We start from the raw sequence: 17,465 nt of genomic DNA, 5'->3' as shown, positions 1-17,465 counted from the left end.
CACTCGGGGAGCTCACAGATGGTTGGTGTGGGAAGTGGAAAAGTCACACCGTCGGTAGTAGTGCTCTTCAGGTGTTGAAGCAAAGGCACGTTGTTGGGCAGAGTAGAGGGAACATGATCGGATGCTTAGTGAGTGATACTGACACACTGTGCTGAAATAGATTGTATTCCAATCCCCAGCACCAACATCCCTCACCATGAAGAGCACAAAAAAGTAATGAGTTTTTTTTTGTGCCATTTTTGGAAAATCACCTTTTGCCGTTTAAAAATTTTATTTAATTAACTTATATATTTTAACTTAATTGTGCTGTGACTGCCACTGAGGGAATGCCCAAAACTGGTGTGGGAATTTGCAGGCACAGTTTTGCATTTCATCACCCCAGGGCACCATTCATCAGGAGCTCTTAAATTATTCAAGTTGAGCCCACAATATCAGACCCAACGAGTCCTAACATAGGCTCCTCTATGACAGAAGTACAACTCTCGTGGTTCCTTTCCGATTACCCTGCCCAGAGAAATACTCTTGTTGAAAATTTATTCTCTTGGAAAACAATATCCCCCCTTCCCATCTACCAACTTCCCAATTTTGTTAGATAAGTTACATATATAAACATTTCCATCTTTCAATGATTGTGTAAACAAAAGCAACCCTTTTCCACATACAAATGTTATTTCCATTATTTTCACTTTTTGTTTGGGGAGGTCAATGAAAGGAGAGTTTTTATCATTATCTACTAGCTCTCAACACATAAATAAGGGGGACAGGAAATATTTTAGATATTATAGATGAGAGATCAATGAAGAGCAATGATGCAGTACTGTATGTAATCCTGGTACAAATAGCGACGGGGCATGACCTATAGTTTAGGAAACAGGTTTAGATTTGCTGGAAGTAATTTATGAAGACATTTACTTGGTTACATTCAGCAAGAGTATTTCTCTGGGCAGGGTAATCAGAAAGGAACCACGAGAGTTGTACTTCTGTCATAGAGGAACCTATGTTAGGACTCGTTGGGTCTGATGTTGTGGGCTCAACTTGAATAATTTCAGAGCTCCTGATGAATGGTGCCCTGGGGCGATGAAATGCGGAACTGTGTCTGCAAATTCCCACACCAGTTTTGGACATTCCCTCAGTGGCAGTCACAGCACAAATTTATATTATTATATAATGCGATTAGAATCATCCATAGATTAAAATCATGTCACCGATTGAATGTAATATAATAAATATCACAGGTATGTAATATCATCACAGGCTGATTGGACTTCTTCCATTGTTACTGTTGTAAAGGTGTCACATTCTGGCACTTTGCAACAATAGGATGGCACTTTCCGACCTCTTTATGGAACAGCGGTGTTGGCAGCAGCTTTTCTTTTAATGCCAATGGTAAACGTGAAAATAATTAAATATAAAAAATGTGTTTATATCAAGGAGCTAAATAGTCATAGCAACTTCCTGCTAATGCGCTGTCATGTAATAAATATGCCACACGTGTAATATCATCACAGACTGATTGGGGTCAAAACAGTCTAATGAGTTCTTTCTTCCTCCCCTTTCCAGCCGCCCAGATCTTTCCAGAAGGCGTCAATTCTTGCAAGCATGGTTGCTCCTGTACTTCAGCAGCCATTCTTTGGGTGTGATTTTAACCCTACCTGCCCAGTGGACACTTGGCAAGTGGGCATCTAAATGTCCCGGTTACTTCCCCCACCCTGGAGCCGCCCAGATCCTGCCGTCCGAAATTTTGACTCGGGCTTCTAGACGGGCGGATAAGCAGCCCACCTCCCCCACCCCCCTATAAAACTGACAGGGTCCTCATTGACATATGCAGAATAAGGTTCAATGATGTCATTGTGCCCCAATTGTTCTGTTGACACTGGCCTGAGCAGGGAAGCAGCTCCGGCTTTCCCGATGGGTAAAATCAAGCAAGTAGAGGATCCGGGACCTGAAGAAGCCATTTAAGCTATTACTTTCCTTCTGGGACTAGGATGGACAGGAGTGCTGCTCCAGGCCTCACAAGGAAAGTTCAGGCCTCCCCTGCCCCAGACTCCCCTTTGCTCGCGCGAAAACTCTTCCGCAGAGCTACTTGCAAGCTGGCCATGGGCTGCCTGATTTTCTGCAGGCCGGCAACTGCTTCCTGCCCGTTCTGTAAATGGGAAGTGGAACCGTGGCATGTTAATGAGGCCTGGGAGTTGAATTAGCCTGGGCCTGCTTTCTGCTGCAGCAGGTGAGTGTCTAACTCACCCAGTCACCCACCCCGCCGGAGTAAAAATCAGGGCCTTTATGTCTGTACTTAAACAGTGAACATTGGCAGATTATTCAATAGTGGAGGCCGTTGCATCGGAGTCCATATAAATGCACTAAAAGGGATCACTGGATTCCAATCAAGAGTAGAACACTTGAATAATAGTGACAGCAGCACACTGCACCCACGGCACCCCCTCCCACCGCCTACGTGGCTGAGGTTAGCTAAGTCAGCACACACTAGGAATTGAATTGGTTCAATGCATTAACCGTTTCATCCCAGTCAATGGGACTTTTAAAAAGGCAGCCAGTCATGCCTGTACAATGACCGTAGAGGAGCCTTGATGAAGTTTGCTGAAATGCCCTCTGTTATGTTAAGCAATCCCATTAAAAGTGAGTCCAAAAATTAAATTGAACTTTTTACTTTTGAAATAATTGCACATGTCAAATATACAACTGGGAGCAGTGGGATAGCCAGACTATTCTGGAAGACCATCTTGACTCACCACCTGATCCCATAATTACCTTAACCACACAAGACATTGACGGTGAATAAGGGGGCCATGGAACCTGAAAATATTTTCAGAACTGCTCTTCTGTAATTCAAAGCGATGCAATGCACCTGTCTTTATTCAAAGAAATTACATCAGGCTCTACATATTTAATTGAACGAGTTAAAATTGATCTTACTTTTTTCTCCATCACCTTGTGATATTTCATATGTCCCTCAAGACATACCATTTGATGTTAAAACCTGTCTCAACTGTTTAACAAGTTATAGACACAGTACCAGCTATCTAAAACTAAATTTTATTTTAATTTCTTACTAGTCTCTTAGTTTTTTTTCTATATACAAACCATATAATTGAAAGAAACAGTTGGTTGGAAGTGGGTAAAATTTACAAGTTTGTGATATTTAAAACTTCCAACTTGAAAACTTATTTCAGCTGATTATCAGCTAGTTCCTGCACAATTACAGACAATGTCAAAAAGCCAACGCAGCAATGTCCGGTATCTGATGTACTCCACCCTCAACTCTCTGCCGAAGCATCTGGCTGGGTGGAGGAAACTAGAAGTCTTGTAATTATTTGAAATGGCCATCCTTTGAGTGCGGTGAGTCTGAAATAACTGTGGTAATAGTATTTTACCAATCCTGATTTGATTTCTGTTTGACGAACCTTAATGACACATAGTAGAGAATCAGAAATCCAACACATATGGCTAGCAGGATGAGGTAGCACATGTACAGCGGTTCCGAGTCCATATCCATAGATTTAATTACCTAGAAAATCAAATTATAAAAAGGGAGAAAAAAAAATTGTTAGTTGTCATTCAGTCGGCTTGGATATGTTGTGATCCCATGTATTTATAACACAAAACCACACAAATATTCTTCTTATTTGTTGGTCAGACTACTATCTTCAGTGATTTTGAATCAATTTGGGTTAACTGTACAATAAGGTTAAATTAAGGCCTAGATTACAACTTGCATTTATATAGTGCCTAAATCGTCTCTTATGTGAAATGCTGACACATAAAATCTTCCTTAGATTTATCTTCCAACTGATCTTTTCAGGGTCCATATTCGCTAATAACAGTCAATGAGAATCAATCTAAAAAAGTTTTAATAACCATAGCTTCACTTAAGTGTGCATCAATTTTTCTTGTGCCAGAACCCAGCTAGTGTAGAGAAGCAATGTGGCATCCTATGAAGTTTAAGTTATATGGTCAAAGACCTCTAGGTTGTACAGCATCAAAGGACATAATGTGCTTGGATTCTTTAACATGAAGTAAAAAATGACTAGTAGTGTCGTCCTCATTCCACTCCCACCTTCCCCTTCATATACCCCAGCAGGTAAACCTTAAATATAGTCGTAGAGACCAGGAAGGACCCAGGTTCAAACCTTGATCTGCATTGAATTATCTGATCTCAGTATGGCACTGGAGAGCACTACAATTAGTTAGTGTCCCCATGTCAAAATTAGCTAGGGCTCCAAGTCATTACCTTCCGCAGTCTTCCCTTCCTCCTACAATTACAGGTTTTTAGAACATAAGCGTGATGTTACCTAACCACTATTAGTTTACAGCACAGAAGGCGGCCATTCGGTCCATTTTATCTCTGCTAACTCTTTGCTAGAGCAATCCACTTCGCATTAAACTACATCTGCCAACTGTCTGCCCACTCTACTAGCTTATCAATAAGTTCATAGATTTCCCTTTCATCAAGATACAGGCTGTCTAATCAGTTGCTTCTGCTGTTCCCCTTCTTCTCCTTGCCCACCAAGCCAAACCTGCCCAGCACCTTTCATCCCCAGCTCTTTCTAGTTTCTCTCCCATCTCAGTTCATCTCATTCATGAGACCCACCTCTTGCTCCCTTGACACCATTCCCAATAAAACTGCTAACCATCCAGCCTCCCTCCCTCCCTACTCCCGATAGCTAACATTATAAATAGATCCCTCTCCTCAAACATCATTACCCGCGTATTCAAAATCACTGTCACCTACCCCTCCGCAAAAAAAACCTCAACCCCTCTTTTCTTGCAAATTACGACCCCATCTTCAACCTGCCTTTGCCCTTCAAAGTCCTTGAATCAGTTGTTGCATCCCAGATCTGTGCCCATCTTTCTCAGATGTTTGAATCTCTCCAATCAGGTATCTACCCCTCCACAGCTCTGTAGCAGCCGTAATCAGTTACAAACAACATTCTCTGTGACTGTGACCATAATACATCATTCCTCCTCGTCCTCCTTGACCTCTCTAGCCTTTGACATGTTCAAGACCAAGTGTAGTCTTCAGGTGAAGTGGATTAGAGGATGGAGCATAATTAGACAAGAACGCACAGACGTAACTCCCTATTTTAAAGTCATACATTCGGTCCTTATTTTAATATAATACTTTGATTTTATATTATTTTTAATTAAAGAGCAAAACTTGTGTGAATTTGGGAAGACGATAAGGAGAGCTGGTTTGAGCATAAGCGTTTCTCTCTAGTACAGGCAGAGACAATGGGAGACACATAACTGAGGCACTACACTAGAGCACCACCGCTGCTGCAAGGTTGCAATTACAGTATACAGGAAACTTTGGTTTATCCGGAGGTTGTATGTCCGGAATGCTAGATCTAACGGCAAAAATCAGGAGCCGTTTTCTATAAGTTTTTTTAGTTCTCGTTGCTTTTTTTCCCCCAGTCAGGCACTGCAAGGTCTGTAGCTATAGCAACAGCTTCACCTAGAGACGCTTGCAGCTGCAGCCGACTGTTTAGAAGCTGTTGTTAAGCAACAGTGTTTGTTGTCAGATACAGAGATGAAAACCTCCGTATGCTTCAACATTAACTTTGTATGTCCGGCAGTTTTGATAGATCGGCAACAGCTCGGTCCCGTCGGTGTAAAGTTTCCTGTAACAAGTTTACATAGGCAATTTCCATTATAAATGTCAAGATAAGAATTTAGAAATGGAAGTGCAGTTTTACATAGCATTACAGAAATAGATGTTTAATACATTATATAGACAGATGTTCACTTGCACTATAAAAAAAAAACACCCAGTAGATTTGATCCCTTCAAACTTGAATTGCATCTGGAGAGATCATTATAACTTGGGGGATGGGAGTCACAGCTGGTTACAGTCTGTCAACAGCGGTGGGAGCAATTTGAGGAGCTGAATTAACAGTATTGCACAGCATTAAGCAGTAATGACTCAAGCCCAATTTTTCTACAGCATTTTGGTACCACAGAATCATACAACACAGAAACATGGTATTTCACCCATCAAGCCTGTTCAAGTGTTTTTCTCCAGATCAACCACCTAATCTCATTCTCAATTGCCTTTGAAAAAATGGTTTGTGGCTGAGAATTGCACATTCCAACTTCCCGTTTAATGCTTTTTGTGATTATCTTAAATTTATGCCCTCTCATTACCGTCTTGCTGACCAACTGATGCAATCTATAAATAGAACCCTTCATAACCTTGAAGACCTCCATAACTCCAACTGCAGTTTAACCAAGGTCTTGTTTAAGTTCAGCATTACCTCCTTGTTTTTGTATTGTATGCCTCTGGATACAAAACCAAGGATTCCGTTTGCCTTTTTTATGGCCTCATCTGCATGCACCATCAATGTTAGTAACCTATGTATTAACACTCCAAGGTCTTTATGCTCTGTTTAAAATCTTGGTGTATTTCCTTCCATTATTCTTCCAAAAGTATATTGGTTCACATTTTTCTACATTTATTTGCAACTGTCACCTAGCTGCCCACCCTGCTAGCCCATCTATGTCCTCCTGCAGTCTTTCACAATCCTCATCACAATTTGCCAGACCCTCCCCAATTGGTGCAATCAAAAAATGTTGATGTTACTCCCTCAATTCCTGTGCCCAAATGATTTATGAAGATATAAGAGCAGCCACAATCCCGATCTCTGTGGAGAACTACTCACCGGATCTTTTCCGTATGAGAAAGTTCAGTCTACCTTTATCCTTTGTTTTCTGCTCCCAGCTGTCTACCCATGTAGCCATATTCCCCTTAATTCTATATGCCATTGTCTTTGCCATACGTCTTTTTAAGTGATACCTGATCAAATGCAAATGTTAAGAAACTTCTAATATTACATTCCTCATTATTATTGGCAACAATTTTGCTTGACTCAACATAACTTCAGCATAGCTCTTACTTACATTTGTGCCCTTGACTGGAATGGTAAGATTTCCTATCATAATAGAGTAAAAACATCCTATGAATTGAACCTGTATCAGACCTTCAAAACCCCATCGGAGGAAGGACATTTTGGAAAACCAAGAGGCGACTGTGATCAAGCACAAAGACATAAAGTTAGTTTTCAAATTCAATCTATTTCTTTGTTTTTCTCCCCCCACAGTCACCCTTCTGCACTGTAAAATGAAATTTTAAGAAGATGTAACATTGCATTTTTTGTTTGTTTGAAACATATAAAACAGCATTTACAGACTAAGACAAAATTTATGTATGTGATGTTACACATGAACTGTCCTTGAACTTGTGGCAGTTCGGATTCAAATCTAGTTCAGTAACAGGCATTCAAGAGCAAAGGGTCAGGGTAATGTTTCTGATTTGTGCTGTCTCAAAAACAATCCTTTTCATCAAGTTTCAACATTTTACTACCAGGTAAAAGAGTTGGGGCACAGACATCTATGTAAACAACTCAATAAAAGTTTGACATCACATTGGCAGAGGGGTAGAAGAAGTCCATCTTGGTAGGTCCAAACTATTATTTATTTAAACATTCTACAAGGAACTTAAACAAAGAATAATTGATCCTTACATAGAATAAACAGCACAGAAACAGGCCATTTGGCCCAATTAATCTGCTGGTGTTTATAAACCACACAATTCTTCTTCCATTCCATCTACTTCATCTCAGCCTTTCAGCATATCTTTCTATTCCCTTTCCTTTCGTGTACTCATCTAGTTTCCTTCTGAAAGCATCTAAGCTATTTGCCTGAACCACTTCCTGTGGTAGTGAGTTCCACCTTCTAATCACAGAAATTTCTCCTTATTTCCCTATTAGATTTATTAGTAACTATCTTGTATTTATGGCCCCTAGTTTTGGATTCCCCCACAAGTGGAAACATTGGGCCAGAAATTCGGGTCCCCACGGGTGAGTACGCGCTGTGTACTCACCCGTAAGGCCAATGGAAGTGCCGAAGTGCCGGTTTCGCGGCTGGAAACCGGAACTTCTGTTCCCTTGAAGGAAGGATTTCGGAGGTCAAACGCGTGCACCGGAGAGGCAGCGCGTAGACCTGGAACTTCCGATTTTTTTTTTTAAAACAGGTTTCTCCGTGCGGGTAAGTCCCTAGCAGCTGCACGTGACAAAAGCAGGCGCAAGGCCTGCTTTTGGTTAATTAAGTAAAATGAAAACATTTTTCCCACAGGTTTACCATTTTAAAATACTTTAAAAGAAAGGCAAGTTTATTTTTAGCCCCGTTAAAAACTTTAATTAATTTTTTCAAAAATTTAAATTTTTGTTTAAAATATAGTTAATTTATGTAATTTATAGTTCTTTTAAAAATGTGATTAAAAAAAATGTATTTGAAGTTTTACTTAGGTTTTGGGACCAATCTCTATTCATAGATTTGACAGGGGACGCTGCAAACTAACTTCGCCGCTGGGATACGCGAGCACTGCACACCGGCAGCTGGAGGAGGCCCAGGATCAGAATCCCACGCGGGCCCACAGCTCAACGGCAGGCGTGCTCGGTAAGTGCAGGTCGGGGGCTTGCATCCGCGGGAAGCCTCCGACCCGAATTTCTGGCCCATTGTCTCCACATCTACGTTGTCCAACCCGTTCAGAATTTTAAAGACCTCGATCAGGTCTTCTCTTTTCTAAAGAAAAGAGCCCCTACCTGTTCACTCTTTCCCAATAGCTGTAATCTCTTAGTTCTGGTACCATCCTTGTAAATATTTTTTGTACTTTCTCCAGTGCTTCTATGTCCTTTTTAATAGCATGGAGACCAGAACTGCACACAGTACTCTTAAGTGCGGCCTGACCAGGGTTCTATACAAGTTTAACATAACTTCACTACTTTTGAATTCTATACCCCTAGAAATAAACCCCAGTGCTTTGTTAGCATTTTTAATTGCTTTGCTGACCTGCGATGATGTTTTTAATAATTTGTTCACCAGTATCCCTAGATCCCTTTGCTCTTCTACCCCATTCAGTTTCTTATTTTCTATGGTGTAGGTGATGTTTCATTATCTATGTTAAAGTTTATTTGCCACTTATCTGCCCACTCTGCAAGTTTTCTAATGTCTTCTTGTATTACGTTGCATTCTTCCTCAGTGTTGGTTATAACCCCCAGTTTGATATCATCTGCAAATTTTGATATTGAGTTACTTATTCCTAAATCCAAATCATTTATGTAAATTATGAATAACAGTGGTCTGCTCTGATCCTTATGGAACACCACTTTCTCCAATCTGAATAACTACCCTTTACCTCACTCTCTGCTTTCAATTTTTATCCAATTTGCTATCCATTCAGCTATTTTTCACCTCACCCTACATTCCCTAATTGTTATCATGAGCCTACCATGTGGTATGTTATCAAAGGAATTTTGAAAATCCAAGTATATAACATATTTTGCATTACCCTCGTCTACTCTTTCCATTACCTCTTCAAAGAATTCTATCAGGTTAGTTAAGCATGACTTAGCCTTTCGGAATCCTGACTATTTTTTATTATATTTTCTGTCTTTAGATGCTCTTCTATCATTTCTTTTAATATAGATTCCAGTATCTTTCCTATCACCGATGTTAAGCTGACTGGTCTATAGTTCCCTGGTTTTATTCTATCTCCCTTTTTGTATATAGGAACAACATAAGCTGTCCACCAGTCCTCTGGCACTACCCCCTTTTATATGGAACTTTTGTTTTTAAATCTGATTTGGTGTCACTTGGGAGTGACCACCATCAGCAATCTCATCACAGGGTTCAGAGGTTTAAAATGTACTATAGGCTGGAATTTTCACATTGCAGAGGGTTTAGGATGAGTCAGCGGTTAAAAGTGCTGAAATTGACAGCGTGTCAGGAACCCGCTGATTTCCACCTTTCACTGGGGTTGTTAACTGCTCGCTTACAGACCCTTATATGCCTTTTTAACATGAAGTTTGAACTTTAACTGGTTGCACACGGGATTCACGCACCTCGGTAACCTCGCCTGTGAAGGGGAGGCGGAAGCTCAGTGGCTATTGTGCTACTTTATTAAGTGAAAGCTGGAAAAAGCACATAAATACTTATACCTTACACCTTTGCTTAAGGGAAAAGCTCTTGCTGACACTATTTTGTGCAGAGATTTAACTTTCAGAAGTTTGCAGGTGATTTCTGCAACCTTGGAAGTCACACTCACCACATTGCTAGTCACTGGAGGATTGTGCCTCTTATCTTTACTTTACCTGGCATCTATTACATCAGCATGGGTGCCACTTATGCTGTCTCAACTTGGACCTCAGATTCGGACCAAGATGAGCCCCAGCACCAACAGCACCAGCAGTAGTGGCAACCACACCAGCAGCCTTCTTCTCACCGACCTGATGCTCCACAGGAGAGGGGGGATCAGCACAGGGCTGCACCGTGCTGGAGGCGATACACCCAACACAGGGTATACAGGCAAAGGATGAGCTTCCTGGACATGACTGAACAGCAGTGCATCAGGAGGCTCAGTCTATCGCGCCAGGTTGTTGTTGACATTTGTAGCTTGCTGGAAGAAGCCCTGCTGCCGAGCAGACTTGGTGGACACTCCTTACCAGTGGCTGTCAAAGTCACCACCACCCTCAACTTCTTCACCTCAGGCTCCTTCCAGGGATCTGCACCAGACATTTGTGGAATCTCGCAATTGGCCACCCACAGATGCATCACCCAGGTGACCGATGCCATGTTTCACAAGTCAGCCAATGATGTAAACTTTGCCACTGATGAAGCCAGTGTTACCGAGCGGGTGCTCGGCTTTGCGGCTCTGGCTGGCTTCACACAGGTGCAGGGCGTCATCGACTGCACACATGTGGCCATCAAAGCACCCCCACATCACCCAGGAGTGTTTGTGAACCGCAAGCGCTTCTACTCCCTCAATGCGATGATCGTGCATGTGTGTGCCAGATTCCCTGGCAGCTGTCATGACTCTTCCGTGCTGCGCAAGTCCACCCTCCCTCAGCTCTTTGCACCTCCAAATAGACTTAGCGGCTGGCTGCTTGGAGACAAGGGCTATCCGCTGATGATGTGGCTGATGACACCATTGAGGAGGCCAAGCAATGAGGCCGAGGAGCACTATAATGACAGCCACATATCCACCAGATGTGTCATAGAACAAGCAATCAGCATGCTGAAGCTGCGCTTCAGATGCCTTGACATATCTGGAGGAACCCTTCAGTTCGCACCAGCCAGGGTCTCCAGAATCATTCTGACGAAGGGTCACAGACCTGAAACGTTAACTCTTTTTATCTCTCCATGGATGCTGCCTGGCCTGCTGAGTGTTTCAAGCATTTTCTGTTGTTATCTCCGGAATCATTGTTGTATGCTGCGCGCTGCACAACATAGCGCAGCAGCAAGGACTGGAGCTGCAGGAGGAGCAAGGCACAGAGCGCACAGCCTCTTCAGAGGAGGAGGAGGAACAGGTGAAACGCATGATGGAGTAGGAACCGGAGGTGGACATGGCACCAGCAGCAGTGCACATTGCTGCCCGGGAGGCCGGGGATGGCCTCATCATGGCCCGATTTACTTAACTTGCACCAGTGCACCCATATGGCTCCCAGATGCTTCGCCCCCCCACCCAACACCACCACAAAGCAGTCCTACAATGGCCAAGCCATTCCTGTCAAACACCCATTGCTCGAGGTTAAGTAATGTCTCACCATTCACTCCAAGTGACAAAGCCACTTCCAAAGTCGAAGGCAAAAATGGACAAGACAGGAAAGTAGTGCAAAGAAATAAATTTATGTGCGTCATAAATAGAACTGAAACTTAACACTAACATTTTGGCAAACACCCATGTGCACCTACGATTGTGTCTTTTTCCTTTTCTGAGTGCTTCTACGAGGTGCAACCCCTGTGGCTTCAGCAGAGGAAGAGGCAGGCTGCTCACTTCCCTGCTGTGACTGCTTTGACACTTTTGGCGGATGTCCTCTGGGTTTTAGGGCCCACGAGGGTCCCGTCAAAGACTGCTCCTCCTGTAACTGTGCAGGGGAAGACTCGGCCATCGGGATCCGAGGCAGCTTGTGGTGCTCTGACTGAGGGGGAGGCAACGGGGGAGAAGTGGGAGTGCTTTGAGACGAGCCCTCACTTACATGTCTCCTGTCACCATCATCCCTCGCATGGGCCACCCGCACTTCCCTGCTAGCAAGGAGCTGGACAGCACCTTGTTGCACAACAGTGGGGCGATGAACGCACAAGTTTATGTTGGTATCCTTCCTCAAGATGAGGTCAATGAGAATCTGCAATCTGTTGTTCGCAGCAAGCATGTTCTCGTTTGACTGGCGCATTTGCTGCTCCATGCAGGTGGCCATCCTTTCCATGGAACAGCACATCATCACCATCACCTGCAATATGGTGGTGCTCATGTTGGAGATGGACTCCCCCATTCTCTTTACAATCGCACACATCATGGCTGCAAAAGCTGTCAGAGCCTCGCGCATTTGTTGCTGCTCCTCCAAGACCAACCTCTTTGTCTACGGTCCCCGAGGTTCAGCATTTGCATGCAGCTGAGCAGAGCCTGGACTCTCCACTGCTGTCCCTGTCTCCACCAACTGCTCTTGCTCACTTGTGATCTGTGAGACACCAGGTGACAACACGACTCTACGTCTCACAGGACCAACCGAGGTGCGTGTATCTGCGCTGGTACTGGGTGCGCATGGGTCTGGTGATGGTGCACCCTCAGAGTGGAGCTTCCTCTGAGGAGTCGTCTTCCTCCTCCGGCTGGGAAGTGGGGGGGGGGGGGCACTTGATGGACCTGTGGGACAGTAAAGAGATGAATTAGAAGTGTTATAATAAGAATGGGTAACGTTACCATTGATGTGCCTCAATGAATCCGAGACTCAACGTTAACGGAGCAAAGCAAGGCTTTTATTAACTCAGAAAGTAATACACAGTGGAGAAGTGTCTCTCATCCAGAGATCTGCTGTACTGCCTGTGAGACACGCTGGGGCCTGCTTAAGTAGGGGCCAGGTATGGGCGGAGCCCTACACACAATACAATCCAGGTAAGGAAATGAAACTGAAACTAAACTCCCCTGCTTGTCACAGTCACAATCAAACACAGAGAATACAGAGTGCCTGATGAATGGCATATTTCATCACATTCACCCCTTCTACAGATTTAGTCTGTTCGGAGGTTTGATAGTCCTCTGTGACCGACGTAGCTGTTGTGGTGCCGCGGCTGTCGGCTGGGTGTCCCCGGTGGCCTCCTGGGTCTCTGCCGGGGGCGCCGCCAGGGTTGTTGAAGGGGTAGTTGGTGGGGGCACCGTTGGTCGATGTTCTTCCGGGGGTGATGAAAGTATAGTGGGTGGGTAAGAGTTGCTGTGATCGTTGTTGCTGTTGTTGTCGTGGTTGTTGTCGTTACCGGCTGGGGCGACGTCTTTTATGGACACGGTGTCCTCCCTTCCGTCAGCGTGCCGGACATACGCGTATTGGGGGTTGGCGTGGAGTAGGTGCACTGACTCCACGAGAGGGTCCGTCTTGTGGCCCCTCACATGCCTTCGTACAAATACCGGACCTGGGGTGGAGAGCCATGACGGCATGGATACGCCTGAGGTGGATTTCCGGGGAAAGACAAACATTCGTTCATGAGGTGTGGCATTAGTGGCAGTACACAATAGCGACCGTATCGAATGGAGCACATCTGGGAGGACTTCCTGCCAGCGGGAGATAGGGAGGCCCTTGGTCCTTAGAGCTAGAGTGACTGCTTTCCATACTGTCCCGTTCTCTCGCTCCACCTGGCCGTTACCCTGGGGGTTGTAGCTGGTGGTACGGCTCGTGGCGATCCCCCTGGACAGCATGTACTGGCGTAGCTCTTCACTCATGAAGGACGCCCCCCTATCCATATGGATGTAGCTCGGCATACCGAACAGGCAGAACAGGCTGTTGAGGCATTTAATGACCGTGGCGCTGGTCATGTCTGGGCAGGGGCATGGGAAACGGGAGTATTCGTCCACAATGTTCAGGAAGTAAACATTGCGGTCGACTGACGGGAGGGGGCCCTTGAAATCTAAGCTGAGCCGCTCAAAGGGCCGTGTAGCTTTGATTAAGTGGGCTCTATCTGGGCGGTAGAACCGAGGCTTGCACTCAGCGCAAGTGCGGCAGTTCCTGGTCAGAGACCGAACTTCCTCAATCGAGTAGGGTAAGTTGCGGGACTTTATGAAGTGGAACAGCCGTGTGACCCCTGGGTGGCAGAGGTCGTTGTGGAGGGTCTGTAGCCGATCCCCGGTGGTGCTGGCACACATCCCTCGTGAGAGGGCGTCGGGGGATTCGTTAAGGGCCCCTGGCTGGTAAATGATGTCATACTCGAAGGTGGAGAGCTCGATCCGCCACCTGAGAATCTTATCATTTTTAATCTTCCCCTTCTGTTTATTATTAAACATAAACGCTACCGACCACTGGTCGGTAAGTAGGGTGAAGCGTTTGCCGGCTAGGTAGTGGCGCACTGCCTCCACGATGGCTTGGGCCTCCTTTTCCACGGAGGAGTGTCTGATCTCGGGCCCTTGGAGGGTCCTCGAGAAGAAAGCTACGGGCCGCCCCGCCTGGTTGAGGGTGGCCGCCAAGGCAAAGTCAGACGCATCACTTTCCACTTGAAAGGGAGCGTTCTCGTCCACTGCCTGTAGCGTGGCCTGTTCAATATCCCGCTTAATGCTTTTGAAGGCGGCGTGGGCCTCAGCAGAGAGCGGAAAAGAGGATGCTTTCAAGAGGGGGCGGGCTTTGTCGGAGTAGCTGGGGACCCATTGGGAATAATAAGAAAATAACCCCAGGCACCTTTTCAGGGCTTTGGGAGTGTTGGGCAGGGGCAGCTCCCGTAGGGGGCGCAATCAGTCGGGGTCTGGTCCGATTTCCCCATTCTCCACCACGCTGCCTAGTATGCAGAGGCGCGTGGTGTTGAAAACGCACTTGTCCTCGTTGTAAGTGAGGTTGAGTTTTTGTGCGGTTTTCAGGAACCTCTCGAGGTTCGAGTCGTGATCCTGCTGGTTGTGACCGCAGATGGTGACGTTGTCGAGGTAGGGGAAGGTTGCCTGCAAGTGGTGGTCATCGACCATGCGGTCCATCTCCCTCTGGAAGACCGAGACCCCATTCGTCACCCCAAAGGGGACTCTGAGGAATTGGTAGAGGCGTCCGTTCGCCTCGAAGGCGGTGTACGGGCGGTCCTCTGGTCTGATAGGGAGCTGGTGGTACGCTGACTTGAGGTCGATGGTGGAGAACACCCGGTATTGGGCAATTTGGTTCACCATTTCTGATATGCGGGGTAGCGGGTAGGCGTCTAGTTGGGTGTACATGTTGATCGTTTGGCTATAGTCGATCACCATCCGTTTCTTCTCGCTACCCCTCACCACCACCACTTGGGCGCGCCACGGGCTGTTGCTGCGTTCAATAACGCGCTCCCTCAGCAGCCTGTCCATCTCGGTCGCGATAAACCGCCTGTCCTCCCAGCTGTACCTCCTGCTTTTGGTCGCTATTGCCGGCAGTTGGGAGTAAGGTTCACGAATAGCGAAGACGGCTTTACCTTCAGGGTAGCCAGACCGCACACTGTGAGGGGCGGCTGGGACCCACCGTAATTGAGCGTGATGCTTTGGTGGTGGCACTGGAAATCCAGGCCCAAGATCACGCTCGCACATAGACTCTTCATGATTAGTAATTTAAAATTATCGTGTACAGTTCCGTTAACAGACAATTGTACCGCGCAGTAACCCATAATGGTCGATGTCTGGGTTTTATCAGCCATAGAGATGGTGCCCCGAGCAGGGACCACCGTTAGAGAGAATTGTTGTGCTAGTTCAGGGTGGATAAAACTCTCCGTGCTTCCACTGTCAATTAAACATTTAACCCCGCACCCGTTTACCTCGATGTCCACCATTGATTTGGATAGCGGGTGCGGTCTGGTCTGGTCCACTGTGACCGATGCCACTGTAGGGCCCTGATCGAGACAAGATGACGTCCACGCTGTCTGCTCACAAGATGGCGGACCCCACGAGGTCGGGCAAGATGGCGTCCAAGATGGCCGCTCCCACGGCGGTGGTGGGTTTTCCAGCGGGGTTCCCTCTGCACACCTTCCCGAAGTGCCCCTTCTTACCGCACTTAAAGCAGGTGGTGCCTTTCGCCGGGCACAGGTTTCTGGTGTGCTTCGGCTGCCCGCAGAAGTAGCAGTTGGGGCCCCGACGCGTCGCGGCTGTCGTAGGGCTTCTGGGGGGAGAGCGGGGCCCCGACGGTGTCGGGCTGCCGGGCGGGGAAGATGCCTTCCAAGATGGCGGCGCCCTTGGTGCATACGTGGCGGCGTGGGCGGCGCGGGCTGAAGAGTAGGCGTCCGAGTTTCTCTGGGCCACATCCAGGGATCGTGCTGTGTCCACAGCCTGTTTCAGGTCCAATCCCGTTTTTTCCAGTAGTCTCTGCCGGATGTAAGTGGAGCTGAGGCCTGTGATAAAGGCATCACGAACAAGCTCGTCAGTGTACACTGCGGCTTTTACATCTTGGCACTTGCAGTCTTTGCCAAGCGTTTTCAGGGTGACTAGGAACTCATCCAGCGATTCCCCAGGTCGCTGTGTGCGAGTAGCGAGCAGATGCCTAGCGTACACCTCGTTCGTAGGCTGCTGGTAATGCGCCTTTAGGATGTCGCAGGCGGCCGGGTACGTGTCGGCGTCTTGGATGAGGGGGTAAACCCGGTGGCTTACCCAATTCCGCAGGATTCCAAGTTTCATACTTTCAGCGTCCGTAGCGTCTGTGATGGCTGCGGAATTGTCCAGGAAGAATTCCATACACTTAAACCAGTGTCTGAATCGTGCCGATGCGTCGGAAGCATGCGGGTCCAAATCCAAACGTTCGGGTTTCAAGAGTTGATCCATTGCGTTGAAAATTGAGTTAATAAAATTGATGTGCCTCAATGAATCCGAGACTCAACGTTAACGGAGCAAAGCAAGGCTTTTATTAACTCAGAAAGTAATACACAGTGGAGAAGTGTCTCTCATCCAGAGATCTGCTGTACTGCCTGTGAGACACGCTGGGGCCTGCTTAAGTAGGGGCCAGGTATGGGCGGAGCCCTACACACAATACAATCCAGGTAAGGAAATGAAACTGAAACTAAACTCCCCTGCTTGTCACAGTCACAGGCACAATCAAACACAGAGAATACAGAGTGCCTGATGAATGGCATATTTCATCACAACCATTACGCACATGATCACATTTCACTGGCTGCTGACATCAAGTCATCATGAGTGACGGTTATATGCCATGTGGCTGTATGATATTTAATTCTCGTCACCAGGTTGCTGGGAGGTCCTCCTCTCTCCATTTCCCACTGCCAGCAGCTCTGCAATTGATTTGCAGTGCCTCCTCCTCTGCTGGAGTCCAGTTTGGTGTAAATTGGAGGGCCACCTCCGGTAGGTTGCCTCTCCTGGATGTTCTAGGCTCTCTTCTCCTGCAAGGAGGGAAAGAAGAGAACTTTGAGTGAGAGTGACAGAATGAGTGTAAGGAATGGATGGGCTACATCTGTATGAGGGAGTGGCGTGA

The 17,465-nt window shown here is 46.3% G+C and overlaps 1 protein-coding gene across 1 annotated transcript in view; it reads right to left on the bottom strand.

The window, feature by feature from the left end:
- Nucleotides 1–2,835: 2,835 nt before the first annotated feature.
- Nucleotides 2,836–17,465, bottom strand: part of abcg8 (ATP-binding cassette, sub-family G (WHITE), member 8) — a 65,549-nt gene continuing 50,919 nt past the window's right edge. The window contains exons 12-13 of the mRNA XM_085980383.1: nucleotides 6,913–7,040; nucleotides 2,836–3,523 (exon numbers count right to left, since the gene is read on the bottom strand). Of these exons, the coding sequence (XP_085836509.1) occupies nucleotides 3,386–3,523; nucleotides 6,913–7,040 (266 nt within the window). The 3' untranslated portion in view covers nucleotides 2,836–3,385. The remainder of the gene's footprint in view (nucleotides 3,524–6,912; nucleotides 7,041–17,465) is intronic.

Source organism: Somniosus microcephalus, chromosome 3, assembly GCF_052327205.1.
Source record: "Somniosus microcephalus isolate GS21.2 chromosome 3, FLI_Smic_1.0, whole genome shotgun sequence".
Classification (NCBI taxonomy): Eukaryota; Metazoa; Chordata; class Chondrichthyes; order Squaliformes; family Somniosidae; genus Somniosus; species Somniosus microcephalus.
The sequence above is the reverse complement of the archived record's forward strand: the minus strand, read 5'-3'. Positions and strand labels throughout refer to the sequence as shown.